The sequence below is a fragment of the Gymnoscopelus microlampas genome (assembly GCF_963454915.1).
Source record: "Gymnoscopelus microlampas genome assembly, chromosome: 6".
Lineage (NCBI taxonomy): Eukaryota > Metazoa > Chordata > Actinopteri > Myctophiformes > Myctophidae > Gymnoscopelus > Gymnoscopelus microlampas.
In genome coordinates, this window is record NC_139943.1 from 41,837,225 (window position 1) to 41,855,646 (window position 18,422).

General features: G+C 40.6%; 2 protein-coding genes across 14 annotated transcripts in view; both read right to left on the minus strand.

The window, feature by feature from the left end:
* mctp2a (multiple C2 domains, transmembrane 2a) overlaps window positions 1-5,660 on the minus strand; it is a 65,124-nt gene extending 59,464 nt beyond the window's left edge. Inside the window, exons 1-3 of one of the 2 annotated variants that reach the window (XM_084060660.1) lie at window positions 5,495-5,660; window positions 1,089-1,555; window positions 486-980 (exon numbers count right to left, since the gene is read on the minus strand). In XM_084060660.1, the coding sequence (XP_083916786.1) occupies window positions 486-980; window positions 1,089-1,532 (939 nt within the window). In that variant the 5' untranslated portion in view covers window positions 1,533-1,555; window positions 5,495-5,660. The remainder of the gene's footprint in view (window positions 1-485; window positions 981-1,088; window positions 1,556-5,494) is intronic. The other variant, XM_084060661.1, reaches the window with a different exon arrangement.
* A 4,160-nt stretch (window positions 5,661-9,820) lies between these two features.
* mef2aa (myocyte enhancer factor 2aa) overlaps window positions 9,821-18,422 on the minus strand; it is a 114,120-nt gene continuing 105,518 nt past the window's right edge. For 6 of the 12 annotated variants that reach the window (XM_084060667.1, XM_084060676.1, XM_084060668.1 and 3 more), the window contains 3 exons: window positions 16,106-16,235; window positions 14,537-14,660; window positions 9,821-13,912 (listed from right to left, as the gene is read on the minus strand). In XM_084060667.1, the coding sequence (XP_083916793.1) occupies window positions 13,531-13,912; window positions 14,537-14,660; window positions 16,106-16,235 (636 nt within the window). In that variant the 3' untranslated portion in view covers window positions 9,821-13,530. Of the gene's footprint in view, window positions 13,913-14,536; window positions 14,661-16,096; window positions 16,236-18,422 lie in introns of all 12 variants that reach the window. The other 6 variants (XM_084060674.1, XM_084060672.1, XM_084060675.1 and 3 more) reach the window with 1 other exon arrangement.

Genomic DNA, 18,422 nt, shown 5'->3' on the forward strand with positions numbered 1-18,422 from the left:
ACTAACAAGTCACATACTGTATATTATTATTGCAGTTGTATTAAAAGTGCCTCACTTGAATACTGTACATTTGTCTCAATCTAAAAGTAATAACTGTCTCAGAAGGCAGAGTGGCCCTCTGAATGCCTAACTGCAGTTGACTCTCCCTTCTGTGTGTGTGTGTGTGTGTGTGTGTGTGTGTGTGTGTGTGTGTGTGTGTGTGTGTGTGTGTGTGTGTGTGTGTGTGTGTGTGTGTGTGTGTGTAGTTATAATGGACATTGTAAAGAGCTTTTGATAAAAGGCATTAAAGAGCATTTACCATATGCAATACAAAATAGAATACAATAAAAATAGACAGTGCCTAATATCTAACTAGTCAATGTCAAAACAAATAAATGAACCCGCAGGGTAAAGGTTTGAGTGTTCACTTAACTCTGAGAGTGTAAAGCATTACGTATCATTACTGACTACTAAACTGGCAAACTTTGCAATGCGTGCAGACTCACCTCTAATGCTTCCTCCGAGGCCTCGTCCAGCTGGCACTCTTCCATAGACAATACCTCTGAGAAAAAGGGGGAGAGGACGTCTCTGTCTGGGTCTGAGTCTGTCCAGGGCATGGAGGAGACTCGCTCCTCGCTGGCTGTGCCACAGGCCTGATCCAAAAAAGACGCACCCTCTGCGCTCGTCTCCACGGGCTCATCGCCGGGCGTCGACCACCTATCGTACGCTCTGACGGCTCTCTGGTTGGAGGACAGCTTTTTCCGCTGGACCGCCGGGGCCTGTTTTTCGGAGTAAGGGCTTTTTTCATCTTCGAACGAGTTCGATCTCACGATGGAGCCCACGCCGCCGCGCCGCGATCTCGTGAGGAGACATTCGGGGGAGACGTCCTCTCTGTCCACCGACATGGTCCGCGTCGGCGTGATCATGCCCGTCCTCCTCGGCGCAGGGACGGGAAGACCGGTAACACCCGGTGTGGCCGGCAAATCATCTTTGAAGCGGACCTTGAATCAGAATCAGAATCAGGTTTATTGTCACATCACAGGTTTACAAGGTAAAAAAGTGGGTGAAATTTGTTTTTGTACATCATTTTGTTTGTACATCATTCCCACCTTGGAGGACGTATCTATTTGCGAATAGATTTCACTGCCGTCGACGGCAGTGACTTCCTCGACTTCGTGGAGGGTCTCTGCAGGCTCTGCAGGTGCGCTTATTCTGTAGGGCGATTCGGCGGGGTTTTCCACCGTATCGCTCAGTTGGTCGGTGAAAATGTGTCCGCTGGCGATAGAGCCGCTGGCGATGGAGTCGGTGTCGCTTTGACCGGGCGACGAGCCAAAGAAGATGCCGTCTGAGTGACCCGTCAGTTGGGCACTGTCTATGGAGAAGTCGGTCTGGCCGCCGCCTAGTCCTAATCTCAGGTCCGGGACCGAGAGACTGCGTCTGTAGGCCAGCTTCTTCCCTTGCTTTTTCGGGGTCTTCTTGGCCGGCTTCTTCAGGTTGGGTAGTTTGGTTTTGATGCGGAGGTTCTCCAAGAAAGTCTTCTTCTTGACCTCCATCTTTGAGCAGTCCAGAAGAATACCTTTCAGATGGAAAATAAATAAATAAAGCAACGGTGAAGGTGAGATTCTATTGATTTACTGTATATGGAGGCAAAATACAAGGCAGCTGAACAAAATGATTTTTTAAGACTCTTAATTAAGACCGGGAACGCATCTGTGTCATTTTTTCATTTGAGCTAAAAAGCATTATTTTACACTTTGGCTATTCAAAAATAGCAGATCTACAAGCTCGTAGCGCGGCACCGAGTGCCGCGCTACGAGCTTGTAGATCTGCTATTTTTGAAAAATCGTGAAAATGTGTGCAAATCTTTGAATATATATTGTTTAAAGCGAACATTTTTAACTCTATTCTTCGCTTCTGGGGGGTCCCTGGAACAAAATATTTTGAGATGTGGGTCGGCGGCCAAATACATATAATTTTGGGGGTCCTTGACATGAAAAAGTTTGAGAACCACTGATATAGAAACATACATTTTTTCAGAATACTGTTTGGGATTTAGAAGACATTTGTAGAATCGGCTTCAGGTCTTAATGGGTTCTTGCCGGAGTTATGAATATTTCTGTAAGAAACATTATTCTTTTTTAATTACTGATGGTATTGTTACCAGCTGTGACAGCGTGGTATTGTTTTCACCTTGTGAGTCAGTGTGTGGTGTTTAGCATGTCTGTGGACAGATTTGTGGGTGTGGTCCGAGCACCGGAAGTAGGGTGTAATGTAAACAGATACTGGTAAGCTGATACCATTTTGTTTCCATTAGCATTCCATGCTAGCAAGCAGTGGTGGAAATTAACCAAGTACATTTACTCAAGTACTGTACTTAAGTACACATTTGAGGATGTTTTTCTTTACTAGATTATTTTCAATTTTCAGAACTTTTACTTCTTCTCCATTACGTCTCAGAGGCAAATATTGTACCTTTTACTCCACTAGAAATATTTGAAAACTTAAGTTAGATTGTAGATTTTCATTTTTATTACAAAACACACATTAACCACTTTATCCCTATATACTTGGCAGATCTACAAGCTCACAACGCGTTGTGAGCTTGTAGATCTGCTATTTTCAAAATATTTTTATACATTTTGAACACTTGGACATTCGGCATAATGAGTACTTTTACTTTTGGTACCATAAACCATTTAGACCTGGAACCCCTATACATAACTATACCTTTCAATATGGGAACCTCTTTTGGGGTTGTTGTTGCTATGTACAGTATAGACTAGAGCAACATACATTTTTGTAAAAAAAAAAATATTTTTTTTGGGCCTTTTTGCCTTTATTTGAGAGGAAAGTAGGCTGACAGGCAATGGGGAGAGAGATGGTAGGGGTAACACACAGCAAAGGCCATCAGGATTGGGAATTGAACCTGTGACACGCTGTCAGACTGGATTACCAGCCTAGGGGGTATGCACCTGGACCGCCTGGCCAGCGGGCGCCCCCATTTTTGAAACTTTTGAATAAATATTTGAAGTTTTTCTGAGGTCAGAATTTAGAAAGCTTTTTTAGAATGGGCCTCAGGTCTAAATGGGTTGGGTACATTTTGATGCCAATACTTTTGCACTTTTACTCAAGTACATTTTGAATACCGGAATTTTACGTGCAACAGAGTATTTCTGTATTGATATACTTTTACTTAAGTAAAACATTTGAGTACTTTTTCCACCACTGCTAACAAGCTTCCTGTGGACATTTCTCAGTTAACCATAGTGCCGATTAAAAAAGGATTTTAATCTATTTGACCAGTAACCTCATCAAATCAATACTGATGAGGAATTGGTATAACAATACTGTCAGACATTTTCCTCAGGCCTCAAAGTCTCAAATGTCCTGAAAAGTGTTACTTGTATTCAAAAACATGATTTTCTAATTTGTACATCCTTACAATAATCAGGGACGTGCACAGATAGACTCTAGGTGGTGCTAGAGCACCTGCCCTTTGCCCTCTTGACCAGAAGTGCCCTTTTGAAAAAAAGGAGAAAAAAAACTCTTTTTTTTTCCAGTTTACAGCAGGGGTCTTCAACAGGGGGTCCGGGACCCCTAGGGGGTCCTCAGAGTTACTACAGGGGGTCCGCCAAATCTTTATGTGATATGATTTTTCTTTTTACCATAACCACTCGAAACCTAGCATCCCTTTTCTGAGGAGAACTTTAGCCAAAAATAGCAGATCTACAAGCCCACAACGCCTCGCGCTGCGAGGCGTTGTGGGCTTGTAGATCGCCTATTTTTGGCAAAGAGGTATAGGTGTAGAGGGAAAAAAGAGCAGACCAAGTAAACAAAAAAAAGTATAATTTACTTGAGCACCTGCCCCTCAAAATGTCTGTGCACGCCACTGACAATAATCCTCCTTACAATAATTCCCCAAACCTCTGTCTGTCTGTCTGTCTGCCCCCAAACTCTCTTCTGCCCAGTACTCCTCAGTGTCTGGAGCAATTGATCTGTATATTTGCACACGGCCATTGACCATTAATTAGCATGTGCACGGAACAGCGACGCCCGTTTTTTCACTTTCCCAAAATGTAAGCTCTTAATTAGCGGTTTTATGTAAAAGAATTCAGGCTATGGGAGCTATCGTCGGCATGCTTACTGTACAGCCCCCCAGGCTACGGGAGGAAGAGCTCCGCCTTGGGGCCAAAAGGTTTGGGACTATTGCTGAACAGCACAGCACATAAACCAAACTGCACATACTGTGGGTGCTCATATTCATATCCCCCGACGGGTATATGGACTAGTTTACATAACAGTGTAATTCTGCAACTATATTGTACTACCTAATACTTCCAGCTGGCTGATCTGTTGTTTATGAAAGATTTATTCGGCCCAGGCACATTATATAGCCTACAGCAGTGTTTGGGAGCCATGGCTGGGTGGGAACCCATTTCTGGATCACAGACAATTTTATTCTGGGTCTCGAGGAGATATTCCCTTTCTTTGTTTATTATTGTATACATTTTTGTCATTATTTGTTTTATTATTTCAAAAGATACAAAAATAAATCTAACCTTTTTTTTCAAAATAACTTAAAGAAAATAAATTCCCTAAATAAAAAATACATACAAAACTTTTAAGAAGTAGTGAAAATAGCAGATCTATAAGCTCACAACGCGTCGCATCGCGACGCGTTGTGAGCTTGTAGATCGGCTATTTTCACTAATTGGGTCCCGGGGACCCAATTAGTGAAACTACTTAGTGACACTACTTAGTGAAACTACTTAGTGACACTACTTAGTGAAACTACTTAGTGAAACTACTGACACCCTTATTAATTAACCCCAATAATTAATCGTACAAAGAATAAAGAAAATAGACAATCAACAAGCTTGATGTGACACACTGTGAGCTTCGAGATCAGCAATTGTCTATATTTGGGAATTTAAAATTCATTAAATACATTTTTGAAAATTCTTGTCATGCCCAAAATAAGGACGCCAGGTTGAAACTAGTTAAGGTATGCAGAATACAATGTATTGAAAGACGAAAGGTTGGCTCACAACCAGTACTTCACATGTACGCCCATAAAAACATTGTTTTATCTTACATTCTTATCTTACAACGATGCAGACAGTGAGTGTTGCCAGATTCTGTGAGAGAAACAAGCAACCAGGTCTAGGAAAACCAGCCCAAAAGAAGCCACTATGGGCCACATGAGCACTTTAACATAACACATCAGCTATTTGAAAATAGCAGATCTACAAGCTCGAGCTTGTAGATCTGCTATTTTCAAATAAAATCTTGCAGGGAAATTATAATAAGCAGATCTGGCAACCCTATAGACAGTACGACTTAGTATTGCATCGCACAAACACATGATGACAACAATAGTAGCTGCCAGGAAACTGATCAATCACCATTAAAGTCAGCCTTGTGCCTAAGGTGCTATACACAGAGATCATTCAACATACGGTAACATAGCTCTTTAAAGCCTATTAAACTTGTTTAGACAAAATGCATACAATACCTGTGAGGTATAGTAGTAGAGCTCCTGGCACAAAGAGGCCTGACAAACACAGTAGACCTAGGCCTACGTGTATCTTTCTCTCAGGCTGTTCTCTCTCACTGATATGGCTCAAGCTTTCCTGCTATGGGGAAAATGAGGAAATGTTCCCTGCGAGCAGGGCTTTAAAGACTCTCTGATGCTTGAAAACAACTTGGTTGGTGGATGGACTGGAATGTCAAGGGTGAAACTGGCCCTACCAGTCCCACCAGGTGAGTTTTTCAACAACTATGAGAAAGTCCCAGACAACCCCAAATGATGAGCAATGCGCTCGGTCAACGCCCCTAAACAAAAGCTCTCTGGAAAGTATGAGACAGTGTTTCATCATGAATTGTCCATTTGCTCCTTGTTTGTTTGAATATTTTCCAAACGATCTGCATTTTTAAGCCATTGTTCTGTTTGTCATGATTCAACACACCAGCAAGTTTCATGCCTAGTCATACCATGAGTTTACTCATAGGCCTTAAGTACTTTGAAATCCTCATTAATGCCATAATCTAGCCTAATTCAAGGACGCAACTGTCCTGTTAAGCTCCCCAAAACATTCCAAAATGCTGTTGATGGATCATTCGGCAACATGCAAGGCCCTGAAGGCATGTGAAATGCTGGCTATCTGTTCCTTCTTATCCGAACCCTGATCTCCAGTGCTAGGCATTGGCATTCAGTGGCTATGCCTCATTAGACTCGGGCTCCCTTCTTTTTCCCTCCTACATGCCTGTTTGGTTGTTTACAGTGGGACATGGTTTAGCATTCGTGTTTACAGTGGAACGCGGTTTAGCCTAAGCTCATCAAAAGTGAGCATTCGTGTTTGCGGAGAATCAACTATAGCTTTCTGTCCACAGTACACACACACGTAGGAGATAATACAACAGAACCACTGATGTCCAAGCTCTCTCCCTTGTCTGTGCCTCTAACAGAGGAGACTATTATGTGACAACAGATGTGTCTGAGACTGGACCGAGCCATGTTCAATATTTGCTGACGTCTTAAAGGAGCTCAGAAGCCCACATGAAAGAAGCCCAACTTGGCAGGCAGTTAAAAGACTGGGATGTGAACCCACACAGGGCAGGGCCCCTGTGTGTGTGGCAGGTGGACTGTTGCCCTCCTTCTTGCACAACTCAAACAGTCCCAAAACCCTGCCTGGTTACTCTGCTCATGCACACTGGACCTCTTCCAGCACCTAGCACAGCTGGCCATGAGTGCTAAGGATGCCAGGAACATGCACTGAGGGACTGCTAGCTAGCTAACCAGTGGTGGAGAGTAACTAAGTACATTTACTCAAGTACTGCATTTATAAGTGCAATTTTGAGGTATTTATACTTTACTGGAGTATTTCTAATGTTCTGTACTTTGACTTCTACTCCAGTGCATCTCAGAGGCAAATGTTATACTTTTACTCCACTACCATTTGAAAACTTTAGTAAGTATTTACTTTGTAGATTTCGATTATTATTACAAAAAACACATTAACCACTTCAGCCCTGTATACATTTCGGCCATTTGAAAATAGCAGATCTACAAGCTCACAAGTCGTCGCGATGCGACACTTTGTGAGCTTGTAGAGCTGCTGTTTTCATACATGTTATACATTTGAAAACTTGTGAAATGGGACATTCTGCATGAGTACTTTTACTTTTGTACTTTTAATTTTATTTTGATACCAATACTTTTGTACTTTTACTCAAGTAAATTTTGATTACCGGACTTTTACTTGTAACAGTATTTCTACATCGCAGTATTGATACTTTTACTTAAGTAAAACAAAGCCATGTTTTGCATTAGTCTTAATATCGTTTTATATTCCAAATAAGTCAAAAAACTTTACCAGGGGTAGGTAGGACTAAAATAGTCCGATCTTTAACAGATATATGGCCTGTATTGTTAGCTGTTTAACAGTTAACATAGATAACAAAATGCAGCAATCACACATACAACAAAATACATTGTCTTTTTGTTAATGTGCCAAATTGTTCATGCCCCCCAATAGGCTCTATTCACAGCAGCCATATTATGACATTCACAGGTGTTACCAATGATACTAATGAAGGCTCTGTTCCATTCTGGTCAAACAGTCAGGGTGCTGATATTGTGCATATCTACAGTTGGGGTCCAGGGACCCTCATGGGCTTCCAAATGGCCCCTTACAGATGTGTAACTCTGAGAGTGTACAAATACGGGTCCATTTGGTTCCATTTGTACACTCTCAGAGTTATGGGGGTCGTGGAAACCACTGTGCTACACTAAATGGAACAGAGCCTTCATTAGTATCATTGGTAACACCTGTGAAGTAAGTGATAATATGGCTGCTGTGCATAAAGCTCACTCTCCACGTTTGTGGAGAGTAAACTTGGATGAACAATCCAGACACTTGCACTGTTGAATGTGTAGTGGAGAAACCTCCTGTAGTGGCGAGATTCTATGAAAAACCATAGACTGTATACAAGTGTAAAACTAGAGAAAGACAAGCCTGTGCTGTGTGTCTTTCTCTAGTTTGACATAGGAACTCGCCACAGGAGGTTTGTCCACTACAAATGCAATGACTTTCTACGGATAAACCAGCTTCATTCGGCTACCAACCTTGCTTGACTTACCAACTTGGGCTTGACTCCACATTATTGTACAGACTAGTACACAGGTTGGACGTGCCTTCACGTTATATTTGACACTAGTGCTACATAGACAGAATGCTATGTAGGCTGGGGTCGGAGCAGGTCGCCATTCAACAACTGTATCATTTCTTGTATCACAACGCCCCCTTGTGGCTACTTTGTATGAACGCGCATATTATTCTCTCTTCCTGACTTTATTGTCAACAGCCATTTAAAACTGTCAGTGGTGGAAAAGGTACTCACATGTTTTACTCAATACTGCAATGTAGAAATACTCTGTTTACAAGTAAAAGTGGAATTGAAATTGACTTGTGTAAAAAGTACAAAAGTATTGGTATCAAAATGTACTTCAGTACAGTGCTTGCGTACATTTACTTGGTTACTTTAGTTTACACCACTGACAATTGTTATTAGTTGCCACAAACATTCTGAGATTCTTTCACATACAGTGTATAGACATGGTGGCTTGCTCCATTCTTCACTAAAAGAGTCTGGTTTAGTTTTGTGAGAGAGATAACCAGGTGCACAAATAGGTCTATAATATACTGCCTCACATCATTAGAGAAACCTGTAAAGCTATGCAATTCTCATTTAAAAGTAGGGTAAGTGTTATTTTTTGGTCAAAAAAACAAAAAGTTTTTTGTTAAAAGGTTAAAAGTCTATACTCTGAATCTGATAGTAATTATTGTTATATTTATTTTTTCTTCTTCTCCTCCTCCTCCTCCCTCCCCCCCATAACAGGGGTCTCCCTGTCTCTCCAGCTTAAAAGAGAAATCTTTATCTTATCAGGACAGAAAGAGTACCTATTTATCAGCTTCAAATGTACAGTGTTCCAGTTCCAATTCTGTCTGCTCATTTCTTTGTGTCATCACTTCCAATTTCACTTATTTATCCTGTTCCCTGTAGGAGTTATCTCTTCCTATTGGATAAAGTTGGTATCCGACCTGAATTATTTTTGTTCTGTTCACTAAAGACCTGGGGAGACAGTCAGACCTCTGTTATTGCCCAACCAACCACTCTATCGCAATGAGTACCATCATGTTAACTTTTCCATGTCAAGGACCCCCAAATTGATGATGTATTGGCCGTGGGGACCCCCATCTGAAAATGTTTTGTGTGCGGGACCCCCAGAAGAGAAAATTTATGTAAAAAATTCTAAATTATTCAACATTTTTCAAACACTTTAAAAAATGATCAAAAATAGCCAGCATAAATAGATAAAGTGGTTAAAATGATTGTGATGCTATATTGACTACTTTAGCTGGGGACCCCCTGGAACCGCCTCAAGGACCCCTGGGGGTCCCCGGACCCCACTTTGAGAACCACTGGACTAGTGGACAAAATAATCATGTTCACATACATAAATAAAATGTATATAGGGGCCTTTTTAAACTTGTTGTCACTGTGTGCCTGTTACTGATGTATGTGATTAATGAAAGACACCTTTTGTCCTAGTTCTAACATAAAGGGACATTGAGTTCAGCTTGAGCATACATTGAGGTGTTTAATAAAGTTGACAGTCTCTGTTGTTTGGGACTTCACAAGAGGACAAATTCTACATAAGAGTTGTTCACTTCAATTTATACAGAATAAGCAAGATAACCTAAATTACACAGTAAAAGCCAATATTTGTACTTTTGTGAATGTAGAATACAAATTTTGTACAACAATATCTAGCATAGTATGTTAATTGTTTAATAAAAAGTTCACTAGAATATTTATTGTACGATGAAGATAAAACAACACATTCAAGGGAAATAAAATGCAGATTAACTTAACTCTCTCGATTTTTTTTTTTGAAACAGTTAATTTCAATCTTGGCAACAAAGTCCAGCTTGTGCCGCCAATCGGTCCGAGCGCTCAAACCGAAAACAGCTTCTTAAGCTATGTGATCTATCAACAACAAACATTTATTACCAAACACATAGTTCTGTTTTATAAAAGCCATGAAGCAAAGCAGTGTACTCTTGCACAGCAAAGTGAAGAAAGTTCTCTACAAAGTTTTTGTTGAATACCCTTTCCTTTCACATTCATCAGTTGTGCACTTTTTTTGGACAGTATACATAAACCAAAATGAGCATGTGTATCACGTTTGCATTCCCTATACACTTTCTTGTGTGAATCTTGCCCGAGGAGAGGCAGGACAGGTTGAGTTTTGCTTGATCTCTGCATTGCCTTGTAATTTTTTTTCCTTTGTTTTTTTTTTTGTTAACTGAGTGAAAATAGTGGTGTAGTTTTTCTTTGGGATAAGGCATTTCCTAACTGTGCATATAAATCGAGAAACTACAAAAATTCCCTGATATGTCATTAAGTGCTAAAGTGTGTGCACAATTGTGAGGTGAAGCTGTTAAGATAGACTGTTTTTGTCATCATGTATTATTGCTTTTTCTTCCAAGGAAAAACAAAAACAAATGTTGCGTTGTGTTGATTTGGATTAAGTTATGGCAGGTACGACCATAATTTGTAATGTTCTCGCAAATGTTCTTAAGACAATTTCTGTTGACCTCTAAATGTGAAAGTGAGGAGAGTGCCTCAAAAATATCCAAATGAAAAAATTTAGTTTAAATCTAATAGGCTGTGCAACTTGCAATCCAGCATCCTCTGGCTGTGGCACTTAAGGATACACAATCAAGTCCACTGTGTTACTTTAGCCCAGAGAGTGTTGCAGGTAAACCAAAAGTCTTTTTTGCACACCTCTCAGCTCAGGAGACGGGTGCGTTGGTAGAGCAGATGCTTAGAGATAAACCAAATGGACCACAGACACTCTCCAAGATAAATGAACTCCGAAGATTTGACAGCGTAAGAGGTTAACAGTCTACTACCCTCATCTGCTCCAGCCATGGCCATAACATCATCTTTCAAGTGCTCTGTGAATTAAATGTGACCCTCAATGACATCTTTACTCTGAACCTGCACCGTGTGACTTTGTGAGGGTGGCATCTGGGCGAAGTACAATATGAGTTTACAGTAACTGCATAGATCATTATAGGCTTATATATCGTCAACTGTTATGGAGTCAATGAAGGGGCTTTAGAAAACAAGCTCTGGCATCAGAGACACACAAGATAGGGCACGGAGAACGCAGAGTGATACTCCTCTCATATAGCAAACTTCTCATAAAAATGTGTGCAATCCAGCAGTGATATCAAGTCAATGGCATTGCATTGTTCTTTTTGTGATTTTGCTGCTGAATTCTTTGATTCCACGAGGATGGAATAGAATACAAGATCAGAGCCCCATCCCCCCATAACAGACACTTAAAGAGGCTCATTTATATTTCGTTGCACGGCCATGTCACTCGACAGAAATGACACGTTTTCGACAGAAAAAAAAGCGTTGACAACGACGTAAAAATTTGCCTTAAAATGTCCCTGCGCGGTCTGCCGCGCAAAACACACGCAGCAGCCCTGTCTCACTACACCCTGCCTCTATGGTACATCAATGACCTCAGGTTTCTTTTTCAGGCTCCTAAAGGTTCCTTCTCCTACTAGTAATGGGACATGGATATAATATATAATATCTGGAGCCATTTAACTCAAAATGAGAGTTTTGTATATAATCATGACTGATATTTTGCATTAAACTGCGGTATTTACAACTCGAGAACACAGGCATGAACAATTCAGAGGACACTTTGACTGGATATAGTAGGATTACTGCTTTTCCCTAAAGTTGAACCAATAATAGAACCGTGGAAATGGCTTGTGAGGTGGCATGTCTCTCAGCTGAGCTACATAGTATAGCAATGTGCTATTCTTCAATGTGGAGGTGGGACCTTGGGATTTCAATGTTGGCAGTGTATTCAGCAGCTGCAAGTTTTAGCAAACACAATAGGTGGGAAGAGACCCTTTTCCCCTAGCCTTGTGGTTATCCTTCACAAAATTAATAATAGTGGAACTTCAACCTAAGCATTGTTACAGTTTTCTTGAGGACAAACAATCACCACTATTAAAGGGAAAATTACCCAAACTTACTGTCTGGAATTTAAAACAAAACAAAACAATAAAATAAAAATATAACATGGACCATAATATTGATGACGCAAATTAGAATAGATTACAGTAAATTTTGCTAAGTAGCAATGACCAGTGAATGATCTACTTTTTAAGGGTCTATCCTTGTAAACTTGGCTGTAATCCACAAAAATATACTTTTCTTGAAACCGGTGAGAGTACAATACATACGTTATGTACACACACACCTAGGTGATAATATATTAAAGTCGCTATTTACATAACAAAAGAAAACGTTTGGCTCAAATGTTCAATTATACAAACAGAACAGCAAGTGTTCATGGCTTTAGATATGATTCAAGATCTGGTTTTACATGACTTTACATTATTTGTGGTAAAGCATAATAATAATAATAATAATAATAATAATAATAATAAAACTATGACGGAAAAAGATGCATTTGAGATAACCGCTAAGAAACCATAGCTACTGTACAAAACAACACAAAAGAAAACAGCTTTGGCTTATATTATCTGATGAATTGTTGCACACCATGAACATCTTGATTTACTCACCAGTTCAACTGGACAGCTTCTCATTGTCTTAATTGCACATTAGATATCATATTCTTTTAAATTATAAAATCAATGTTATGGTATTATTGCAATACATTTTTTTCCTATCTTTTTTTTTCTTCCACCCTCCAACAATATTGTTTCATTTATACAGCAAAGTAGCTTCTACTGTTGCAAAAATGTTTATGATCAAGACTGTAACTCCTGTATAATGCTAAGTATCCCTGTGTTCTCTGTACGTATCTCTGGGCCTAATCAACTCATTTAATAAATTATCAGAGATTCAGATGAGATAAAATCACCTGTATGGTTACAGCAACAATTTGAAAAGTGAGTTCTTGCAGTGAACATCATAAAGTAGGGATCCTCAGCCAGAAAGCAACACAACTTTCTCTGATTGTTTGTAACTTGCAACCACAACAGCAAAAACAGCAACTACAATTAAGTGTCCGACTAGACCAGTGACTACAATAATCTATAGCCTAATGTTTATTAACTATTTCCATTGAACATCATACTCCTGCAAACATCATCTGATTTTGCACCAAGTACCTGACAGCATTGCTTCTGCATATAAGTTCAGTCCAGCTACTTGAGTTTAAACTTGTTTTCCTTTCCTTACCGTATCAGCTTGTGAAAACTTTTACTTTATAATATCCTGACATGTCCTGACACTCCCTGTTACGCTTGCCTCTCAGTCGTACAAAATGAAACGGAGTTAAATAATAGCATCATAACGATAGTTCTAAGGACGCTTTTCCTCTCTTGTTTTCTCTCCATGTCTACCCACACTCCCTCCTCCCACACTCTCCCCGACACACAGGCTGGTGACTGGAGGGCTCGACCGTGGGGGGCTCTCTCTCTATGTCACCCACGTGTCCATGCGCATGCGCTTGACAGAGGGGCTCTCCCGGTCCTCGGAGCCGGCGGGGGGTCTGCCCACCAGCCCCAGCGGGGAGTGGAAGTCCGGCCGGTGGTCCTCGCGGTCGCTGCCGTCGTACGAGCTACAGGAGGAGCTGAGGCTGTCCACGGGGGACCGCCCCAGGTCCTGCCGGCTGGACACTTGCTGCTGCTGCTGCTGTTGCTGCTGCTGCTGTTGCTGCTGCTGCTGCTGCTGCTGCTGCTGTGGGAAGCCAGAGGGGGTGACGCGCTCCCGCGGTGGTGAGATGGGCTCGGACTTGATGTTTATGTTGTGGCTGGTGTTGATGGAGAGGTTGGAGCCCTGAGGTAGGTGACCGCCACCCCTGTAGCAGGACAACAGAGGGGAGAGTTAACCCATTAAGGCCTGAGGTTCCAATTCTACAAAATGTCTTCTAAAGCCTAACAGTTTTGTATGTTGCTATGTCAGTGGTTTTCAAACTTTTTAATGTCAAGGACCCCCAAAATTATATGTATTTGGCCGCGGACCCCCATCTCAAAATATTTTGTTCCAGGGACCCCCCAGAAGCAAAGATTTGAGTTACAAATGTTCGCTTTAAAAATATATATATTCAAGGATTTGCACACATTTTCTTGATTTTTCAAAAATAGCAGATCTACAAGCTCGTAGCGCGGCACTCTACGAGCTTGTATATCTGCTATTTTTGAATAGCCAAAGTGTAAAATAATGCTTTTTTTTTAGCTCAAATCAAAAAAATGACACAGATGCATTCCAGGTCTCAATGGGTTAATGATGTCCATGCATAAATGACACCGACAATTACAAAGGACCTTAGCTTCCAGAGTGGTGATTAGAACATGTTAAGCCACGCTGAAACAGTGGGTGCAGAAAGAAAGAAGAGAATGAGGCTTTTGGAGGTGTGGGTATATTGACTCATGAGGGTTATGTTGCAGAGCGTAGCGCTTTTGTTTGGCAGCGTGTTACTCACACCAAAGAACTTAGGGCTGCCTGGCCCAGTTGATGCTGTTGCCATGCCGACATGGATCCTAGAGAGAGCCCAGGAGAGCTGAAGCCCTGCAGGGAAGAGAGCTCTGCGCTGCTCAGGGAGTACTCTGGAGAAAAAAAACATACAACCAGACAGAAGAAGCAGCGGTGAGAATGCACTCCCAATCGAGGTACAACACCCAAGAGTCCGACTCGCGGTCGAGATCCATGTTGAAAAATGTTCATATGTTTTCAAACATTTTCAACAAATAGTGAATCTACAGGCTCACAACGCGTCACAATGCGATGCGTTGTGAGCTTGTAGATCAGCTATTTCCACTATTAATGTTTTTCTTAAAGTGCAAAGTTAAATTATTATTAAATATGTCAGTCATTTCTTTGTATTATTTAAGTTATTTGTCATATGTCTGCCCTGTGGAACTTTTGTTGCACAGGGCAGATATGAGTCAAATGTTCAACGGCAAAAACACGTTGATCGTGTGACAATTGTGTCAAAAAAGTAACATTTCCTAATCGTGACAGCCCTAGATACAACAAACAAGAATCACACAGGTGACTGAGGTACAACAACAACTAAGAGTCACACGGTGACTGACGGTCAACCCATAATGTTCAAATGTTTCCGGTCATACAGTCAAGGGACGCGGAAGCTCTAATCATGATTAAAATATAAAGCGGACATGAAGTCTCCTCCCCGCTTCCGTTTCGTCTTTACAGTCGCGCAAATCTATCCTAATATAAATCAAAATCCTCTAAGCATATTTAGCTCGCTGCTGAGCAGAAATGGAAATTAAAAAATAAAATGTAAAGATATTTTTAAATATATTTTCATTGGTTACTGTCTGTCTTTTGTCTATTAATTTTATATTGTTTTGATACACCTTGCATTTAAACATGTATGTGTGTTATCTGGTTACTGTTTCTACTGTTTTGTTCTGTTATGTTGTGTTTGTTGTTTTGTTTGAATAGCTTTTTTTGTCAGAAAATGACAGACCTCTTTGTCCTTACGACTCGTTGCTATTGTTCCAGGGTACCCCCAGAAACAAAGATTTGAGTTAAAAATGTTCGCTTTATATATATACATATTCAAAGATATGCACACATTTTCACGATTTTTCAAAAATAGCAGATATACAAGCTCGTAGCGCGGCACTCGGTGCCGCGCTACGAGCTTGTATATCTGCTATTTTTGAATAGCCAAAGTGAACGGAAAGTGCCAGCTTCCTCTCTCGGATTTTGGGGAGGTGTATAGTTCCAGACTCTATATAAGCATTCCAAGATTGCGGAATATAGTTCTCTGGCTCCGCGAGACTACACCGTCGAGGAAGTACACCTCCACAAAGTCACACAGTGAGAACCCACTGCCGATCGAGGTAGAAGAACTACCAGGAGTCACACACAGTGAGAGAGCACTCCCGAATCGAAGGTGCTGCACCCAGGAGTCACGACGAGAGGGAAAAGATCAAGAGCCAACGTACAGCTTGCGATATAACAGGGCCTGAGAGTTGAGACAGCTTTTTTGCACTGAGTAGCGGTACCGTACCGTACTCACCGGCAGGGTTGTAGGCAGTGGGCATGCCTGAGTACATCAAGCCCTGTGGGGGTAAGCTCGGGGTGGTGACGGACACGACCGGGGTACCCAGTGCCTGGCTGGACTGGGAACTGCTTATCCGCTGGGTGTTCTGCACACAAACACAAAGGAGAAAACACAACGCCACACGTCATCAGCCTATAGGATGAGGCAATGTAATGAGATAGCACGACATGTTAACCCATTTTAGACCGGGAACGCATCTGTGTGTCATTTTTTAGATTTCTTTGGGCTATCCAAAAATAGCAGATATACAAGCTCATAGCGCGGCAGCGAGTGCCGCGCTATGAGCTTGTAGATCTGCTATTTTTTGGAAAACAATCGTGAAAATGTGCAAATCTTTGAATATACATATACATTTTTAACTCTAAATCTTTGAATCTGGAGGGTCCCTGGAACAAAATATTTTGAGATGGGGGACGGGGTCCGCAGCCAAATACATGGCATTTTGGGGGTCCTTGACATGAAAAAAGTTTGAGAACCACTGATATTATAGCAACAAGTTAGTATTTAGAAGACATTTGTAAAAATCCCCCAGAAGCAAAGATTTGAGTTAAATACGTTCACTTTCAAAATAAATATATATTCAAAAGATTTGCACTTAATGTTCACGATTTTTCTAAAATAGCAGATCTACAAGCTCATAGCGCGGCACTCGGTGCCGCGCTATGAGCTTGTATATCTGCTATTTTTGAATAGCCCAAAGAAATCTTAAAATGACACAGTCTGCGTTCCCGGTCTTAAAGGGTTAACTGAAAAAGATTTTAAACTTCACCGAAAGGTAAAAAAATCTTTCCTTACTTTTAGGATAGCCAGTTAGTTTTGAATACTGGGGCCATTGGCCTAATAGTGAAGTAACTGTGCGATCACTTTAGCCACAAGGTGGCGGTGTAGCTTTAACCATTCCAACTGCATTACTGAACCACTCAATTTTGATTTTGGTTTGACAAAGAGAACTGGCAATGAAAGGCAAAAAATGCTGATGAAATAATAAAAAAAAACATAATCTAATCAGGATAGCAGATGTAATCTTGAAAAATAATCATGGGATATTTTTATAAGAACATTACCCTTCAGAGATCATTGTTAAGAAAATCAGTTGACGCACGCTTACAACATATATAAACAGATGTCATTAGATGCCAAAGCAGAGGCAAAGAGGGATTGTTCTTCCAATGAAATGTAATGAAATCAGTCAAATCGCCTGTGAAGTTCAAACACGTAGATGTTTGGTATAACCACATTAACCCATTAACTCATTCACTGCCAGAATTATTTCTGGCGCGTTTGAACACTGCCATATTTTTCATTGAAAAAAAAAAAGTACTCAGGAGCCGAGATACAGAATTTTTAAGTTTTAAGTTAACAAGGAAGTGGATGGGAGTCTATATCTTCGAAAAATCATATCTCCTTGGTCTTTGGGTCAAAAAAAAAAAAAAAAATCTAAAAAAAAAAAAAAAAAAAAAAATTAATATTTTTTATTTTTTTTATTTTTTAAAAAGTCGTTTTAGTCGTTCTAGGCAGGCATGGCTTATGGACAGAAGTCGTTTTAGTCGTTCTAGGCAGGGAATGAGTTAAGACCGGGAACGCATCTGCGTGTCATTTTTTGATTTCTTTGGCTATTCAAAAATAGCAGATCTACAAGCTCATAGCGCGGCACCGAGTGCCGCACTATGAGCTTGTAGATCTGCTATTTTTGAAAAATCGTGAAAATTTGTGGCAACAATCTTGGATTACATATTTTTTAAAGCGAACATTTGTAAAATATTTAGTTCCAGGAACCCCCAGAAGCAAAGATTTGAGTTACAAATGTCCGCCAAAAAAAAAGAAGAAAAAATCAAATATTTGCACAACTTTTCATGATTTTTCAAAAATAGCAGATCTACAAGCTTGTAGATCTGCTATTTTTGAATAGCCCAACGAAATCTAAAAATGACACACAAGGCGCGTTCCCGGTCTTAAAGAGTTAAATGTCCCAATGTTTGCTACAAGTGCTGAACACAACAATGTTAGGCACAAGGGACTGCATAACCAAATCGTTTTTTTTACATTGATCACATTTAAAACAATGCTACTACAGGGATAACGCCGGACAGGTGGCGACGAGTGCATAGAGAGCATTCTAAAGTGAGGGAAAAGTGTGTGTGTGTGTGTGTGTGTGTGTGTGTGTGTGGGGAGTGACTGAAGACATACAACAATATCTAAAAATAAATAGTTTTCTACTTCAAAGCTCTGAGCGTGTACAGTACTGTATGTTCAACTTGCGCAACAATGTTGC